Source organism: Vulpes vulpes, chromosome 2 (assembly GCF_048418805.1).
Source record: "Vulpes vulpes isolate BD-2025 chromosome 2, VulVul3, whole genome shotgun sequence".
Lineage (NCBI taxonomy): Eukaryota > Metazoa > Chordata > Mammalia > Carnivora > Canidae > Vulpes > Vulpes vulpes.
In genome coordinates, this window is record NC_132781.1 from 151,497,886 (window position 1) to 151,513,860 (window position 15,975).

Genomic DNA, 15,975 nt, shown 5'->3' on the forward strand with positions numbered 1-15,975 from the left:
TGTCTAGGATTTGCTTCAAAAAAACTTAGGGGTAGGGATCCCTGGGTGGTATAGCGGTTTAGAGCCTGTCTTTGGCCCAGGGCGCGATCCTGGAGACCCGGGATCGAATCCCACATCGGGCTCCCGGTGCATGGAGCCTGCTTCTCCCTCTGCCTGTGTCTCTGCTTCTCTCTCTCTCTCTCTGTGTGACTGTCATAAATAAATAAAAATTAAAAAAAAAAAAAAAAACTTAGGGGTAGGCAGATGTAGAGATGAAATAAGACTGGCCAGGGATCCCTGGGTGGCGCAGCGGTTTGGCGCCTGCCTTTGGCCCAGGGCGCGATCCTGGAGACCCGGGATCGAATCCCACATCGGGCTCCCGGTGCATGGAGCCTGCTTCTCCCTCTGCCTGTGTCTCTGCCTCTCTCTCTCTCACTGTGTGCCTATCATAAATAAAAAAAAAAAAAAAAAGAAAGAAATAAGACTGGCCATGTGTTGATAACTGTTGAAGTTGGGTGATGGGTGTGTACACAAGGGTTCATTATAGTATTTTTTAAATTTTAGGGTATATTTCAAATTTCCTATACTAAAAAAAAACAAACAAAAAAACAAGGTATGTTACTTAGTAGACTGAGATTGAATTATGTGTTTGCCCAAGGACATTCTCTCTCTCTCTCTCTCTCTTTTGTTGTTTTTTGTTTGTTTAAAGTAAGCTCCACACTGGGTATGGAGCCCAATGTAGGGCTTGAACTCATAACCCTGAGATCAAGACCTGAGCTGAAATCAAGACTCCGGATGCTTAGCCAACTGAGTCACCCAGGCACCCCTCTTCTTTCTTTCTTTAAGTAATCTCTATACCCAACACGGGGCTCAAACTCACAACCCCAGGATCAAGAGTCACATGCTCTACTGGCTGAGCCAGCCAGGAACCCCAAGATCATTTCTAACTGTATAAAGAATCTTTCATACATTGAAGATAAAATACCCCTCCCTCCTCTCTGTAGATCTAATTCTTTTTTTTTTTTTTTTTAAGATTTTATTTATTTCTTCATGAGAGACACACAGAGAGAGAGAGGCAGAGACACAGGCAAAGGGAGAAGCAGGCTCCACACAGGGAGCTCACCGTGGGACTCGATCCTGGGTCTCCAGGATCACGACAGCTGAGCCATCCAGGCTGCCCTGTAGATCTAATTCTTATTTAAACTTCAATACCATTTAAAAGATCCTATCTCGGGATGCCTGGGAGGCTCAGCAGATGAGCCTCTGCCTTAGGCTCAGGGCGTGATCCCGGAGTCCTAGGATGGAGTCCCATATTGGGCTCCTTGCGTTGAGCCTGCTTCTCCTGTCTTTCCCTCTCTCTCTGCCTCTCTCTGTGTCTCTCATGAATAAGTAAATAAAATCTTAAAATAACTAAATAAATAAAAGATCCTATCTCTTCTTTCAAATTCATAATGATCCTCTGAATTCAAGCTACTTGCTAACCATAATACTTGGCACTTTTTAGATTTTTGCGAAGTGACCTCTTTATTTATATATATGTATTTTGGTTTGCACAACTAGACTGCAGGCTCCATGATGGTGGGAACCATGTGCTATATTTATATTTCTTCCAATGCTTTGTAATACCCTAGATAATAGTAGGGTCATTAATATATATTTTTTGATAAGCTAAGCTTGATTAATTTGCCCATCTCGGGCAGCCCTGGTGGCTTGGCGGTTTGGCGCCGCCTTCAGCCCAGGGCAGGATCCTGGGGACCCAGGATCGAGTCCCGCGTTAGGCTCCCTGCATGGAGCCTGCTTCTCCCTCTGCCTGTGTCTCTACCTCTCTCTGTGTGTGTCTTGAATGAATGAATGAATGAATGAATGAATGAATGAATAAATAAATAAAATCTTAAAAAAAAAATTTGCCCATCTCTTAGAGTCCAGACTGCTTCTGATAGGAAAACTTTTGTAATTGCCTTGCCTAACCTCCTCTGACTAACTACACTGTCTTTTGGTAAACATGTACCAAGACCCTGTGCTAGACAGTGTGGATAAATAAGAGGAAGGAACCATGTAACTTATCCTCAAAGAGCTTACAGTAGACAAGAGGGAGAGAGACAAGGACACGATTCACTGTCGTATTACAATGACAAATAATGCACATAATACTTAATAAAGATGTTAGCCAGCTCTGAGAGACTGATGTTGAATGTTCCCTCATGCTAAGCAATCATACAGTTATAATTTCCCCACTCTTTAAACCTCCCAAATTTTTCACAATATCCAAATCTCTAGTAACTTACCCTTGCTGCACAGGCTGTAACTGCAGGATCACTTGGGTTTTAGTGTCTTCAGGGTTCTCTCCTTCATTTCCTTCAGTGGGTACCACAACCACATCCCCCACTGGAACACTCACTTCTGCATTAGCCATCTTTCACATGAAGTCAGATAGCTGGACTGCTGTCAGAAACAAGAAGCACCAATGACTTTGGTATGAAAAGATGGCTACCATAGGAAAGCAACACCAAGATAATTATGACTACCAATTCCAAGATCGTGGTCCTTTGAAAGGATGGGAACTGTGAGAAGCAGCTGACCTAGGCTCTGATCTTTCCAGAAATGCCTTAGTACTCACTTGTTGATTTAGGGCTTCTTAGTATATATGATTCACCCAGTGCTGTACTGGAGCTTGCTCTCTCTCTCTCTCTCTCTCTCTTTTTTTTTTTTTTTTTTTTTAAGATTTCATTTATTTATTTGAAAGACAGAGAGGGAGACCACAAAGGGAAAGGGAAAAGCAGACTCCCCACTAAGCAGAGAGCCCAATGTGGGACTCAATCCCAGGACCCTGAGATCATGACTAGAGCCAAAAGCAGTTACTTAACTGAACGAGCCACCCAGGCACCCTGGAGCCTGCTCTTGAGAACCAACAGTGCACATCTCTTCCCAACTCCAAGTTTGGGGACATCGAATTAGTAGCTTGAAATCAGTGATGCTGGGAGTTTATACACCACAGAAATTGGCAAGCACTACAAATCAAGATTGTTCTTGTTGTTGTTTGTTTGTTTGTTTGTTTTCTGGAAAACTGATTTACAGCACACTACTAGTTCCATCCCAAATAAACCCCAAGAAAGTAGGAATCATCTATTTTCTATGCAACCAGCCATTACACCTCATTAAGTGCTCTGTCCTTTGTGAATTACTTAATAAGTACCTGCTAACTGAAATAAACTGTGTAGGAAGAAGAATGACTTGCATTACATGATTGTTTAATAAATACTGAATCCAATTGCACGACCTCTAGGAACTTCTTACTACCTCTTTGCCTCAGACTGAATGGAGGGATGATTTTGCCTGACATCTCCCTTGCAGACTTGTTGGGGATACCAGTGTCCAGCACCATATGCTCCTTGACTCTAATGTACTTCAAAGCATTATCCCAATTTTAATGAAAACTCAGAGGGCCCCAGGACATTCTGCAGCAGTTAGTCCTCACGGTTGCAAAGAAAGGAGTCACTTAAGAGAGTATAGGTAGGAGCCATTGTGTTTACTTAGATACGTGAGATGATTAGGACATGTTGAACAGAGTAGGCACATGGTGGATGCATGTTTGAGTATGTGATTGGTAGTCAAACAACTGAATCCACATCTCAGCTCTGTCACAGCACTTGTTTGCCTATAATATGCATACTTAAGCACAGCCCTCAAAACTCCCTCATCTAGCCCCCAAATAGTTTTCCAATTTCATCTACAACTGTAATTCCCCAAGAATCTTAATTGCCAGCCATACCAGCCTCCCCCTGTACTCTGCACATACAATATGTACATTCAGGTTTCTATACCTTTGTTATTCCTTAAGCCCAAACTCTCTTCTTGTCTCCTTCTCCCTTCAAGGCTCAGTTCAAAGCTCACTCCTCCACAAAGCCCCTGCCAAACCATTTTCTTGTCTTTAGTCCCCTAACACTTGGTTTGTAGCTCTCCTCTAATGATTATCACACTGTGCTTTGTATTATAGTTGACTGAACAGACCTCTATCTCCATAACTGCACTATACTCTCCATGAGTTGCTTTTCTTTTTTTGTTTTTTAATTTTTGGGGCATTTTTAATTCTATAAGGGCAGGAGCTGCTTCTTTAAAAAGCTTGTTTCCCACAGCACTGTTTATCATGGCACTGACACATTGATTCAATCAACTTTTGTTTTTGACTAAATTCCTCATATCAGAGGTATGCTTCTGCCTTTTATGATTCTCACATTCAAACTTTGTTATTTATACCTCCTGCTATATGCTATACCTCCTGCACCCAAAAGCACCTTAACATTTATTTTGTAGGCACCTTAAACTCATTTTCTCTCATAAACCTGTTTCCTGCCTCTGTAAATGGCACAATCCTCTACCCATTTTCTCAAGTCAGAAACTAAAGACTTGAGAAACCCCAAGAAACTTGGGAGTTTCATTCTTTCATTTTCATTCTTTTCTCTCTAAATCCAATCCACTACCAAATCCTATCCATTTCTTTTTTATTTTAATCCTATCCATTCTATCATCTATATTTCTCTTTTAACCACCCCCCATTTTCCATCTGTGCTGCTACCACCATATCCTAAGATGCCACACTGTTACTTGAATTTTTCCAGCTGCTTCTCTCTCATCTATATCCTAATATCTGGTCTTGTTTTCCACTCCATTATCTACAGAATCAACAAAGTCATCTTACTAAAGGCCACAGGCCATTTCCCCATTTCAGAATCCTTCAGTGGACTCTCTTTGCTATTAAAGTGTAAGCATTTAACAGTGCTTACAGAATTCTCCAAAACTATCCCCTGTCCACCGTGCTAGCTTGATTTCTCATAGTTCTTCCTCTCACACTGTGGGCTCCTGTCACTGAATTGTTTTCAGTTTCTCAATATTTCCTCACCTGAGCCTTCACAGTTGTTTCCTCTACCTAGAATTCTCTTCTAGGTGCATCTAAGTTATAGAAGTTTAGCAGTGACTAGCCAAAGAGGCTAAACTTCTATAACTTATTTAAAACATCACTTCCTGGGATGCCTGGCTGGCTCAGTTGGTAGAACATGCAACTCCCAATCTCAGGGTCATGAGTTCAAGCCCCATGTTGGGCACAGAGTTTACTTAAAAAGTGGTGGTATGGGGGGGTGTCTGGGTGGCTCACTCAATTGAGCATCTGCCTTCAGCTCAGGTCATGATCCTGGGATCCTGGGATGGAGCCCCACATTGGGCTCCCTGATCAGTGGGGAGTCTGTCTCTCCCTCTCCCTCTGCCACTCCCCCTGCTTATCCCCTCTGTCAAATAAATAAAATCTTTAAAAATACAAAAAAAAAATAAAAATAAAAAATAAAAAATAAAAAAATAAAAATACATACCAAACACACACACACAATGGTCATTCACAGGGAGGCCTGTGACTTCCTTGACTAGATGTTAACCTTGTGTTCTTGCTCCCTTGGAACCTGCTGCAGCACTCCTCTCATAACCATTACCCCCACTTTGTCAGCCTCTCCCCACGCAGAGTACATCCTGGGAGAGCAAAGATTGCTTTTCTTCTTCATGCCTAGCTCAGTACCCAGGACACAGAAGTAAATAAAATTTTTAAATATCAGAGTTTAATTTATAAAACTCTCCACCTAAAACTTTCTAAGGAAATCTGGCACATAACTGTATGTAATAAATTTTTGTGTAGTAGTAAATATTTGTTGAACTGGCCATAATGACAGGCAATAAGTTTAGCCTAACTTAACAAATTTATATCCCTTAATTTAGAAAAGTGGGAAATTCTGGAAGTCTTTGAGGGCAAGACGAGTAATTCACACACACAATATTTACTACGTGTAGTTTCTACTAAACGTCAGGCACAGAGTTATTGGGCTTGATGGATATGAAAAGGGACAGGACAAGATCTGCTCTTACAGAACTAAAGAAGGGAAAGATATGCATGACATTGTTACATACTAGAGAAAAAAATTAACTGTAAGATATTACAGTACACTATCTTAACTTCTGTAAATGAAAGGTTTAAAACTAGGGGATGGGGAGCACCTAGGCAGCTCAGTCAATTAAGCAGATGACTCTGGATTTTGGCTCAGGTCATATCAGGGCCCTGGGATCAAGCCCTGCAGCACTCTGAGCTCATGGGGGAGTCTGCTTCAGAATACTCTCTCCCTCTGCCCCTCCCCCCCTCTCTAATAAATAAACCTTTAAAAAAATAAAACTAGGGGGGATCCCTGGGTGGCTCAGCTGTTTAGCACCTGCCTTTGGCCCAGGCCATGATCCTGGAGTCCCGGGATAGAGTCCCACGTCAGGCTCCCGGCATGGAGCCTGCTTCTCCCTCCTCCTGTGTCTCTGCCTCTCTCTCTCTCTCTCTCTCTCTCTCTGTCTATCATAAATAAATACATAAATCTTTAAAAAATAAAAAAAATAAAACTAGCAATAAAAAAGAGAATCAATGGACTGGTTCAGCTGGCTGCCAGCAGAACCAAAACAATTAGGACCTTAGGGATCCCTGGGTGGCGCAGCGGTTTGGCGCCTGCCTTTGGCCCAGGGCACGATCCTGGAGACCCAGGATCGAATCCCACATCAGGCTCCCGGTGCATGGAGCCTGCTTCTCCCTCTGCCTATGTCTCTGCCTCTCTCTCTCTCTCTGTGACTATCATAAATAATAAAATAAAATTAAATTAAATTAAAAAAAAAAAAAACAACAACAACAAAAAAAAAAAAAACAATTAGGACCTTGGAGTATAGAAAAAGACAAAAAAGGATATGACGAAGCATACAAATGCTATCAAATCCTAGAATAACTGAACCAATGGATATCTTTCAAAGTTTGAACCATAAAAATGTAGCTTGAATGAAAATAATCACAGCTAATATTTGTAAGACACTAGTCAAGCACTACTATTACATACTTAATGAATTTAAAAGGTACAAGCTATAGCATGTAACAAACTTATGGAATTTATTATTTTAAAACAGTGGTTTACAGTTTTAAAAATAGCTTAAGTAAATTAATGGATTAGAGGAGAAGAATTAGAAGGATGCTTCTAGTTTTAACCTTCTACTCTAAGGTTGAGTCCTCTCTACAACACTCTGAATAAGTGGTTGACTAACTACTTGATTAATACTTTCCTCAATGGGAACTCATATTTTACTCCTTAGCCCTTCCACACCTTGGAACCCAAGAGGAATGTTCTCTAACCTGAGTTCTCTCTGAGTTTACCTGAGAAGGTAATTATAATCATCCACAATATGTCTCTTAGTGTCAGTAAGAGACACAAGTCTGATCCAACATGGCAATTCTTACATTCTTTAGAGAAGCAAGTGTAGGTTGAATATCTATTACCCTAAATACCACATTCCTAACAAGTAACCCGAAACCAGCTCTACAGACTACACTCGCTAAATGCAAGGTCATCTTTTTGAGGTGAGTATAAACTGAAAAGTAGCTCTTGTTTATAGCAACAGAAACTCCTGAGGCAAGATGACCGAGTTGTTCCTTTGGGTATTTCAGGGATGGGACCTTAGAGTATTCATTGTGTAATCACACAACACCCTGTAATTCTAGGGGAAGACACATAAGGGAAAGATGTCAAATTTATGTGAAAAGAGTTATTTTTGGGCAGCCGGGGTGGCTCAGAGGTTTAGCACCGCCTTCAGCCCAGGTCCGGCTCCCTGCATGGAGCCTGCTTCTCCCTCTGCCTCTGCCTCTCTGTCTCTCATGAATAAGTAAATAAAATATTTTAAAAAAAAATTGTGTAGTTATTTTCAAAGCTAAAAAAGACATCTTGAAAGTAGGCACGTGACGACTCACATAAGCTACTGAAAAACAAATGACATCTGACCTACTCTGGATTAAATTCATGACTTACGTTCTGAAAACTAATGTTTCTTTTTTGCTGTTTTTTTTTTTTTTAAGTAATCTCTATGCCCAACATGAGGCTCAAACTCATGACTCCAAGTCGAGTCCCACACTCCATTGACTAAGGCAGCCAGGCACCCCTGAACACTGATATTTAAAACGTGGCAGGAGGGATGCCTGGGTGGCTCAGCAGTTGAGCGTCAGCCTTTGGCCCAGGGTGTGATCCCAGGATCCAGGATCAAGTCCCACATCGGGCTCCTTGTGGAGAGCCTGCTTCTCTGTCTGTCTCTGCCTCTCTCTGTGTGTCTGTCATGAATAAATAAATAAAATCTTAAAAAATAAAAATAAAACATGGCAGGAACATGAGTGTCACATGACTGGAGGGACATCAGAGTTGGCAGTTGAAAAGGAATAAAAGAAATAGCACATATCCTGAAAATTTCTAACCCCAAAATGCATTTATTTATTCCACATTGTATTGTAATGTGTAGATTATGTTACCTATTCTTTTTTCTTTTTAAAGATTTTTATTTGAGGGCAGCCTGGGCAGCTCAGCGGTTTAGCGCCGCCTTCAGCTCAGGGCCTGATCCTGGAGACTGGGGATCGGGTCCCATGTCAGGCTCCTTCCATGGAGCCTGCTTCTCCCTCTGCTTGTGCATCTCTCATAAATAAATAAATAAATAAAATCTTTAAAAATAAAAACATCCATTTACAAAAATAAAAATAAAAAATAAAGATTTTATTTGAGAGAGCATACATAAGTGAAGCTAGGGGCAGAAAGAGGGACAAGCAGGCTCCCCATTGAAAGGGAGCCTGAGCTGAAGTCAGACACTTAATGGACTGAGCCATCCAGGTACCCCAACTGTAGAGTCTATTCTTAAGAAATTTCCAAGTTAAAACTTTATTATTACTTGAGGCCAAAACTCCTGGATTTTTTTTTTTTTTTTTGTCTCTTTCATTCCTTCCCATACATTCAGTAAGTGATCCAGGGCACCACTATAAGATGTAATAAAGCCAACAAGAAAGCTACACAGGACCACTGTGAGGGACACAGCCAAAACAAATGAAGTGTGGGATAAGTCATATATTGGAGACTACTGTGTAAGTGTTTGGGGAAGTAACCAGATGAAAGGGTTCTTTGAAGGGTCATCACACTGGAATCTAGAGGACTTCTGCTTAGGACAAGACCAATTTGGGGCCCAAGGCAACCCAATGAAGTTGAATACAAATTAGCTATTTAATACATGTTTGTTGAAGTAAATGTGAATAAATGGTTGACTAACGAAAAAGTTATCAAGTCAGTAGATATTAAATATTCTGAATTGTTAAAGGCTCATAAATTAGGGACCATTTAACGAAAAAGTCCCCCCAAAGCACTTCGGTAACCATTAGCAGAAGCAAAGGAGAAAAGGATCACTCCGTGAGTCTAGAATGATCTGACCCCTCTGTTTCCCTAACCCTCCAGGTTAAGGAGGAATCCCATTTCTTGGTTCTCCTAGATAAGACCCCAAACAAGGCCCCTTCTGTGTCTGGTAGGAAGTCCTTCTGAGATTTCTCTCATCTTAAGAGAATTCAGACCTTCTCCTGTTCCTTGGATGGCGGAGCCTTCCCCCGATCCCCAGGTCAAGGCTTGACAGGCGTTAGTCTGGTGGGTCACTCTCCAGGACCCTCAGGTAAGGTTCTGTCATCGTCCCTGCCTCTCACGGTACACTTGGCCAATTCCCCTGCCACTTCAGAAAGGAGGGGTCACTCAAACGATCTCCTCCCTCGTACTTAAACACATGGGCTTTCCCATCCCGACACACCAGGCTGCCTGGCTCTCTACCTATGTATCAGAAAGTACTCGCTCCCTCACAGGTTTGGTCCCTTCCCAGTCCTACTTGAGGAGGCTCTGAGGCGCCTTCCTACCGCCCCCTCACCTCTGGCGAGGCAGGGGCTCTGGAGCTCTTCTTCCTCGGCCCCTGCTCCCACCACCCACCCTGTCGCCACGCCTTCCGAACAGCACCTGCTTCTTTTCCCCCCGGACTGAATGGCCGAGGCCTCTAACGCGCCCCTCGGGTGAAGCCCGGGCCTCCTTCCCTCAGCAGAACGCACTCTCTGCTCCTGCTCTCCCGCCACGCTTCCTGAGGGTCTCCTTCCCGGCGGGCATTCGGGCTTCCTTCACCTTTCGTCCCACCCTCCCTCTCCAGCCGCCCCCCGCCCCCAACCAAGCGCGACCCAGGCCCCTCCCCAGCTCGGCGTCTAAGGGCCTACTGCTCCCGGGCCCCGCCTCTGGGGATACCCAGGGATCCCCGGACCCCTCGCCGGGGTCCTGGGCGTCCGGGCCTCTCAGTCCGGAGTCACTCCGGCCCCTCCGGGCCCCTCAGACTAGGACTTCCGGGGCCCCCGGTGCGGGGGCGCGGGGCCCCCCGGCGCCCCGCTCGCCCGCGCCCGCCGCCCTCGGCCAGGGGCCGAGCCCGGGCGGCGCGGCCGGCCGCGCTGGGGGCGGCCCGGCTGCTCGGGCGGACCCAGCGGCAGCGTCCCCCCACCCCCCCGCGGCGCCGCGACGTCCGCTCGCTCCCCGGCGGCGGCGGCGGCACGCACAGGGCGTGGGGAGGCGCCCGCGGAGGCAGCAGCCCCCCGCCCCCTGCGCGCCCGCCCGCCCTCGCCGGCCGCCGCGCGGCCCCCGCGCCCGCCCCCCCCGCCCCCACCCCACCCCGCGCCCGCGCCCGCGCGCCCACCCCTCCCCCTCCTCACCGTCTCCGTCGGGCGGGCGGGCGGCGAGCGGCCAGGGCGGGCGGGCGACGGAGCATGCGCAGAGGCCGCCACGGCCGCTACTGCCACCGCCGCCGCCAGGCCGGGCTTCAACACTTCCGGCCGCCGCCGCCGGCGAGCTGGCGCCTTAAAGGGGACGCGTCCCTATTGCGGGCCCCGCGGAGGATGAACCTCAGCCGGAGGGATTTGAGTGAGCCTTTACCTGAGCCGGGGTCTTCTGTTCTGTAGAGTCAGTATTGGGAAGGGCTCTGGGAACCCTAATGACTCTTCTTCCCCCAATTGACGGTGAGGAGAAAGAGGTCTGAGCTAAAGATTCGCCTCATCCACAATCAGGGGCAGAAGCCGGTCTCTCGACTCCTCTGGAGGACTGCCCATTCCTTTTCCCCAAATCCAGTTTTATGGAGCTTACGTGTTGCAGACCTTCAGAAGTTATGCCCAACTATCAATTCGGAATCAAAGATCTGGTTGAGTATAGAGTCAGTAACCGGTCACGAGTCCTTGAGCAAGCTGCTTGCATTCTCTGAGCCACGCGTGTTTGCCAAGCCTAGGCTGGTCATGAGGTTATGGGTTCAAGTCTTGACTTATGGGGGGGGGGGGCGTTATTAACAGCTGCAAGCCTGTATGTCGCCGAAGGCATAGGTTGTTGTGAGTGTTAAAAGAGGTGATAGTTGAAAAATGCTGAAGAAGATTCCTGGGGCCAGTAATACTAATTAGCAAGTATTAAGACCTTCCTATAAGGTAAGCGTTGGGGAAGATGCTTTGTCTCCTATAGTAAATATTCCCGGCAATCCTACTTAAGTAACTTCTTTTGACTGCCGTTTTATGGATCAAAAACAAACAAAATAGAAACAAAGACCCAGGGAGGCCAAGGAAGTTAACTAATTCCTAGAAGTCATATAACCTGTAAATAGTAGAGATGGGCAGGCTTTCACTTCAGGCACTCTTTCTGCAGAGTCTAAGGGTCTAATCGCTGAGATGGTTGCTCTTCTTAGTAGGAACAAATGAGGTGGGGGGCACTTTTTTGAGGGGGAAGGAGAATTGCTTCCCCATCTTGCCACCTCCTGTGAGTCATCTCTCTGTTGGATGTCTCCTCCACCATGAAGAGGTGACCAGGAAGTCTTACAAGTTCTTGATTTGAGGACAGGTGAGGAGACCCAGGAGTCAACAATGGAACTGAATTTGGGATGAGATGTTGGCCAAGTCTCATCTAACTTAAGCCTTGATTTACTCATCTGTAAAATAGGGATGGTTTTCCTACTGCGACCACTCCTCGGGGCTGTTTTCAGGATCAAATGAGATGTACTACCCACATTAGTATCTGTTCTTATGATCAAGGACTTACACATTATCAGGTGATTTTGAATATAACAGGCTGGTCAAGACTGGACTCTTGACCTGTATGAATTATTCCATAGTGGGACCATGTATATCTTTTGATAGATATTATCCTAGAGATATAACCTAAGCCCTAAAAAAGTTCAAAGGGCCCTCCCTGGAGAATTCCTGAAAAGCTTTAGGAAGGAGGGGGTATTTGAGCCTGGTCTCAGGGATAAATCAAAGGGAAAGTGGGGAAGAGCATTGCAGGAAGTACAACATGTGCAAATACAAAGAAGAAATGATGGGAGATGGGCTGAAGAGGGAAGCTAGAACCAAATGGTCGTCCCAAGGAGTATGGAGCTAGCAAGCAGGACTTGGGGACCCAAGGAAGGTTTAGGTCCTCTCCAATTGCACTGCTAACTCCCAGCCCAACCCACAGGACTTGCCTGACCACTGCAATAATTTCCTAGCATTCAGACACACTATCCACCTCACCCTCAGATGTTCTCCAACCTATGCACCTGGAGGGAGTAATCTATTGAGATAAAGTCAAATGTGACTTCTTTAAAAGCTCTTTACTTTTTAATTTTTTAAGAAGATTTTATTTATCTATTTGACACAGAGAGAGCATAAGCAGGGGAGCAGCAGAGGGAGAGGGAGAAGCAGGCTCCTCCCCACTGAGCAGGGAGCCTGACTCAGGGCTTGATCTCAGGCTTCTGGGATCACAACCCCAACTGAAGGCAGATGCCCAACAAACTGAGCCACCCAGGTGCCTCTAAAAACTCCTTAGTAGCCTCCCATGGCATTCAGAATAAAACCTAGCCTTACCACCACCATCAGGGCTACCAGGCATGATCTTCCTGCCCTCCTCTTTCTGCCCCTCACTCACTGTGCTCCAGACATCTTGGGCTCCTTTGTGTGCCAGGAACCCTGTGGGGCCTTATCACTAACTCTTCCCTCTACCTGGAAAGCATCTCCTTCAGGTCTGCCGAGCTCATTCTCATCCTTCATTCCTAACAGGCCTTTCCTGGCTCCCAACCTAAAGTGGGGTCCCCAGGCACATTCTTTACTATCATCACTGCCCCCAATTCCATCAGGGCAACTATTATGTTCATCTGGGGGACTATTCCAGGGCAAAGACCACCTCTGAGAAAACCCCTCCTTCCCATGCCCTACGTTCTCTCAATCTCCCTGCTTACTTTGATAGCAATCCCCACAATTTAAAATCCCCTAGATTATTTATATACCTATTTGGGGTCAATCTGTATTGTTTATTCCTCATAGTATTTTTTTTTAATTTATTCATGAGAGACAGAGAGAGGCAGAGACATAGGCAGAGGGAGAAGCAGGCCCCATACAGGGAGCCTGATGTGGGACTCGATCCTGAGACTCCAGGATCATGCCCTGAGGCAAAGGCAGGCACTCAACCACTGAGCCACCCAGGCATCCCACTCCTCATAGTATTTGGAGCAGCGTTTGTGCGTGGCAAATGTTTGTTGATTGAAGGAATGAAAAATCGGAAAAATGTTAAGGTATGGACGGGGAGGAGAAAGACCAGGAAGAGGATGCTATGTCAGAGAGACTGCTATGTTCGTCCAGGTGGGGAGGCTCCTGCAGAGCAGGGCCAGAACAAATCCTCAGGGAGCTGATGTGCTCCAGACAGTTTCAAATTGGAACCAATAGGTGTTAGTGACCACCTGCATGTGGGGGGTGAGAGAAAGAATGAGACAATGATGACTTCCCAGGGAAGAAACAAAGGAGGAAAAGTTGGTGGGGGTTGAGAGAAAGTAGAAATGATGAGTCAATTTGGACCTTTGGGTGTAAAGTGTTTGAGGGACATCCAAATGAAGGTGTTCAAAAGGAAGTTGGAAAAAAAAAAAAAAAAGGAAGTTGGATTGACTTGTCCCATACAAGAGGCCAGGGCTGGGATCTAGGAGCTGGTATGTGGATGTGATCATACAGGCCAAGAGTGGGTAAGGCCACTCAAGAGTATGCAGAGAGGGAGGGGCTAGCTGCCCAAAGCTAGGGAACATTAAGCTGAGAGGAACCTGCAGGGACCAACCGGAAATGGTCAGAAAAGTTAGGTCCCTGGACAAAGGGGAGAAAGGAAGCCCAGAGAACAGGCAGGAAGCTTACAGAAAGAGGAAAGCACCAACCATGTCTGATACTGCAGAAAGCTCTGACAAGGAAAAAGGAGAAGCCACTGAATTTGGCAACTAAGACTTCACTGTTGATCCTTCCAGGGTGGGGTCACCTCTGAGGTTGGGAAGGAGGCCAGATTGTAGTGGATCAAGTAGTAAATGGGAGGGGAAGTAACAGTACCAACCAGTGGAGACAGTTTTTTTAAATTTTTCTATAAGGGCGTCTGGGTGGTATAGTTGGTTTAAGTATCCAACTCTTGGTTTTAGCTCAGGTCATGATTTCAGGGCCGTGAGATCAAGCCCCAAGTCAGGCTCCACACGGTGTGGAGTGTGCTTAAGACCCTCTCTTTCTCTCTCTCTCTCTAATTAATTAATTAATTAATTAATTATTTCTATAGAGGGGTACCTGGCTGGCTCATTTGGTAAGAGCATGTGACTCTTGACCTCAGGGTTATAAGTTCAAGCCCTGTTTTGGGTGTAGAGATTACTTAAAAATTAAAAACTAAAAAATAATAAAATATTATTTTTTAAAGTTTTATTTATCCATCCATGAGAGACACAGAGAGGCAGAGACACAGGTAGAGGGAGAAGCAGGCTCCCCATGGAGAGCCCAATGTGGGACTCGATCCTGGGACTCCAGGATCATACCCTGAGCCGAAAGCAGATGCCCAACCACTGAGCCACCCAGGCGTCCCAGTAATAAAATCTTTAAATAAAATAAGTAAAAATTTAAAGAAATGTTTTTGATAGAATCAAGAGACTAAGGCACAAAGCAGTAAGATGATTAAGAGGAAATAAAGTCATGTGAAAACTTTCCTTTTTTTCACTTGTTTTCCCTGTGAATTACTTACTCACTATAGAAAATTGAGGGATCCCTGGGTGGCTTAGCGATTTGGCGCCTGCCTTTGGCCCAGGGCACGATCCTGGAGTCCCGGGATCGAGTCCCGCATCGGGCTCCCGGCATGGAGCCTGCTTCTCCCTCCTCCTCTGTCTCTGCCTCTCTCTATGTCTATCATAAATAAAAATAAAATAAATATTAAAAAAAAAAAAGAAAGAAAATTGTAGAGTGCAGGGCAGCCCCAGCAGCTCAGCGGTTTAGTGCCGCCTTGACCAGGGCCTGATCCTGGTGATCCAGGATCGAGTCCCATGTCAGGCTTCCTGCATGGAGCCTGCTTCTCTCTCTGCCTGTGTCTCTGCCTCTCTCTCTGTGTCTCTCATGAGTAAATAAATAAAATCTTAAAAAAAAAAAAAACAGCTGAATAATAGAAGGATCAACAACTTTAAGGGACAGCTAGCAGTTAGGAGAGGGATGTTCAAGGCATCCAGGCCCCTGTGGGGAGATCGTGAGTGTGAACTGGATGCAGGCCTACAGTGGCTACAGTCAGTTTGGAAATAGCAGGGGATCAGGAAGTGTGTGGAGGGTTGGGGTAACTGGATGACGGGCATTAAGGAGAGCACTTGATGTAATGAACATTGGGTGTTATCTGCAACTGACGAATCACTAAACTACCTCTGAGACTAATAATATACTATATGTTAATTAAATTAAAAAAAAAAAAAGAAATAGGGGAACTGAGGGATGCTGATGCCCAGGTCTGCCAAGGGCCCGCTAGCTGCCACACACTGCTGTAAGCATCTAAACAATACACAATCTCCTAGGTCCTTTTATTAACCCAACTTAACAGGAGAGGTTAAGAACTTGACCACGTTCACACATCTATTTATTGGCTCAGTTGGATTTGGACACAGGCAGTTGTGCTCCAGAGCCCATGCTCTTAATTATCTCTCTATTGTGGAGCTCCTATTCCTGGCTGTACATAGAATTACTTGAGATTTTATAAAATACCTATACCAGGGCTCCACCCCAGATGAATTTGGAGAAGATCTCTGAGGATAGAGAAAGGGTGCCTAAGTGGCACAGTTGGTTAATAGTCA

At 45.4% G+C, this 15,975-nt stretch overlaps 1 protein-coding gene and 1 non-coding gene across 11 annotated transcripts in view; one reads left to right on the forward strand and one right to left on the reverse strand.

Annotated features, from left to right (window-relative positions):
- The window catches only part of GMEB1 (glucocorticoid modulatory element binding protein 1), a 36,368-nt gene extending 25,231 nt beyond the window's left edge, over positions 1 to 11,137 (reverse strand). For 2 of the 10 annotated variants that reach the window (XM_072750574.1, XM_026014446.2), the window contains exons 1-2: positions 10,565 to 10,686; positions 2,265 to 2,418 (exon numbers count right to left, since the gene is read on the reverse strand). In XM_072750574.1, the coding sequence (XP_072606675.1) occupies positions 2,265 to 2,392 (128 nt within the window). In that variant the 5' untranslated portion in view covers positions 2,393 to 2,418; positions 10,565 to 10,686. Of the gene's footprint in view, positions 1 to 2,264; positions 2,422 to 9,406; positions 10,026 to 10,564; positions 10,687 to 10,784 lie in introns of those variants that run through there. The other 8 variants (XM_026014448.2, XM_026014444.2, XM_072750575.1 and 5 more) reach the window with 7 other exon arrangements.
- Positions 5,006 to 5,078, forward strand: TRNAG-CCC (transfer RNA glycine (anticodon CCC)). The gene has a single exon. It is a non-coding gene; the product is annotated as a tRNA-Gly (tRNA).
- Positions 11,138 to 15,975: the final 4,838 nt, after the last annotated feature.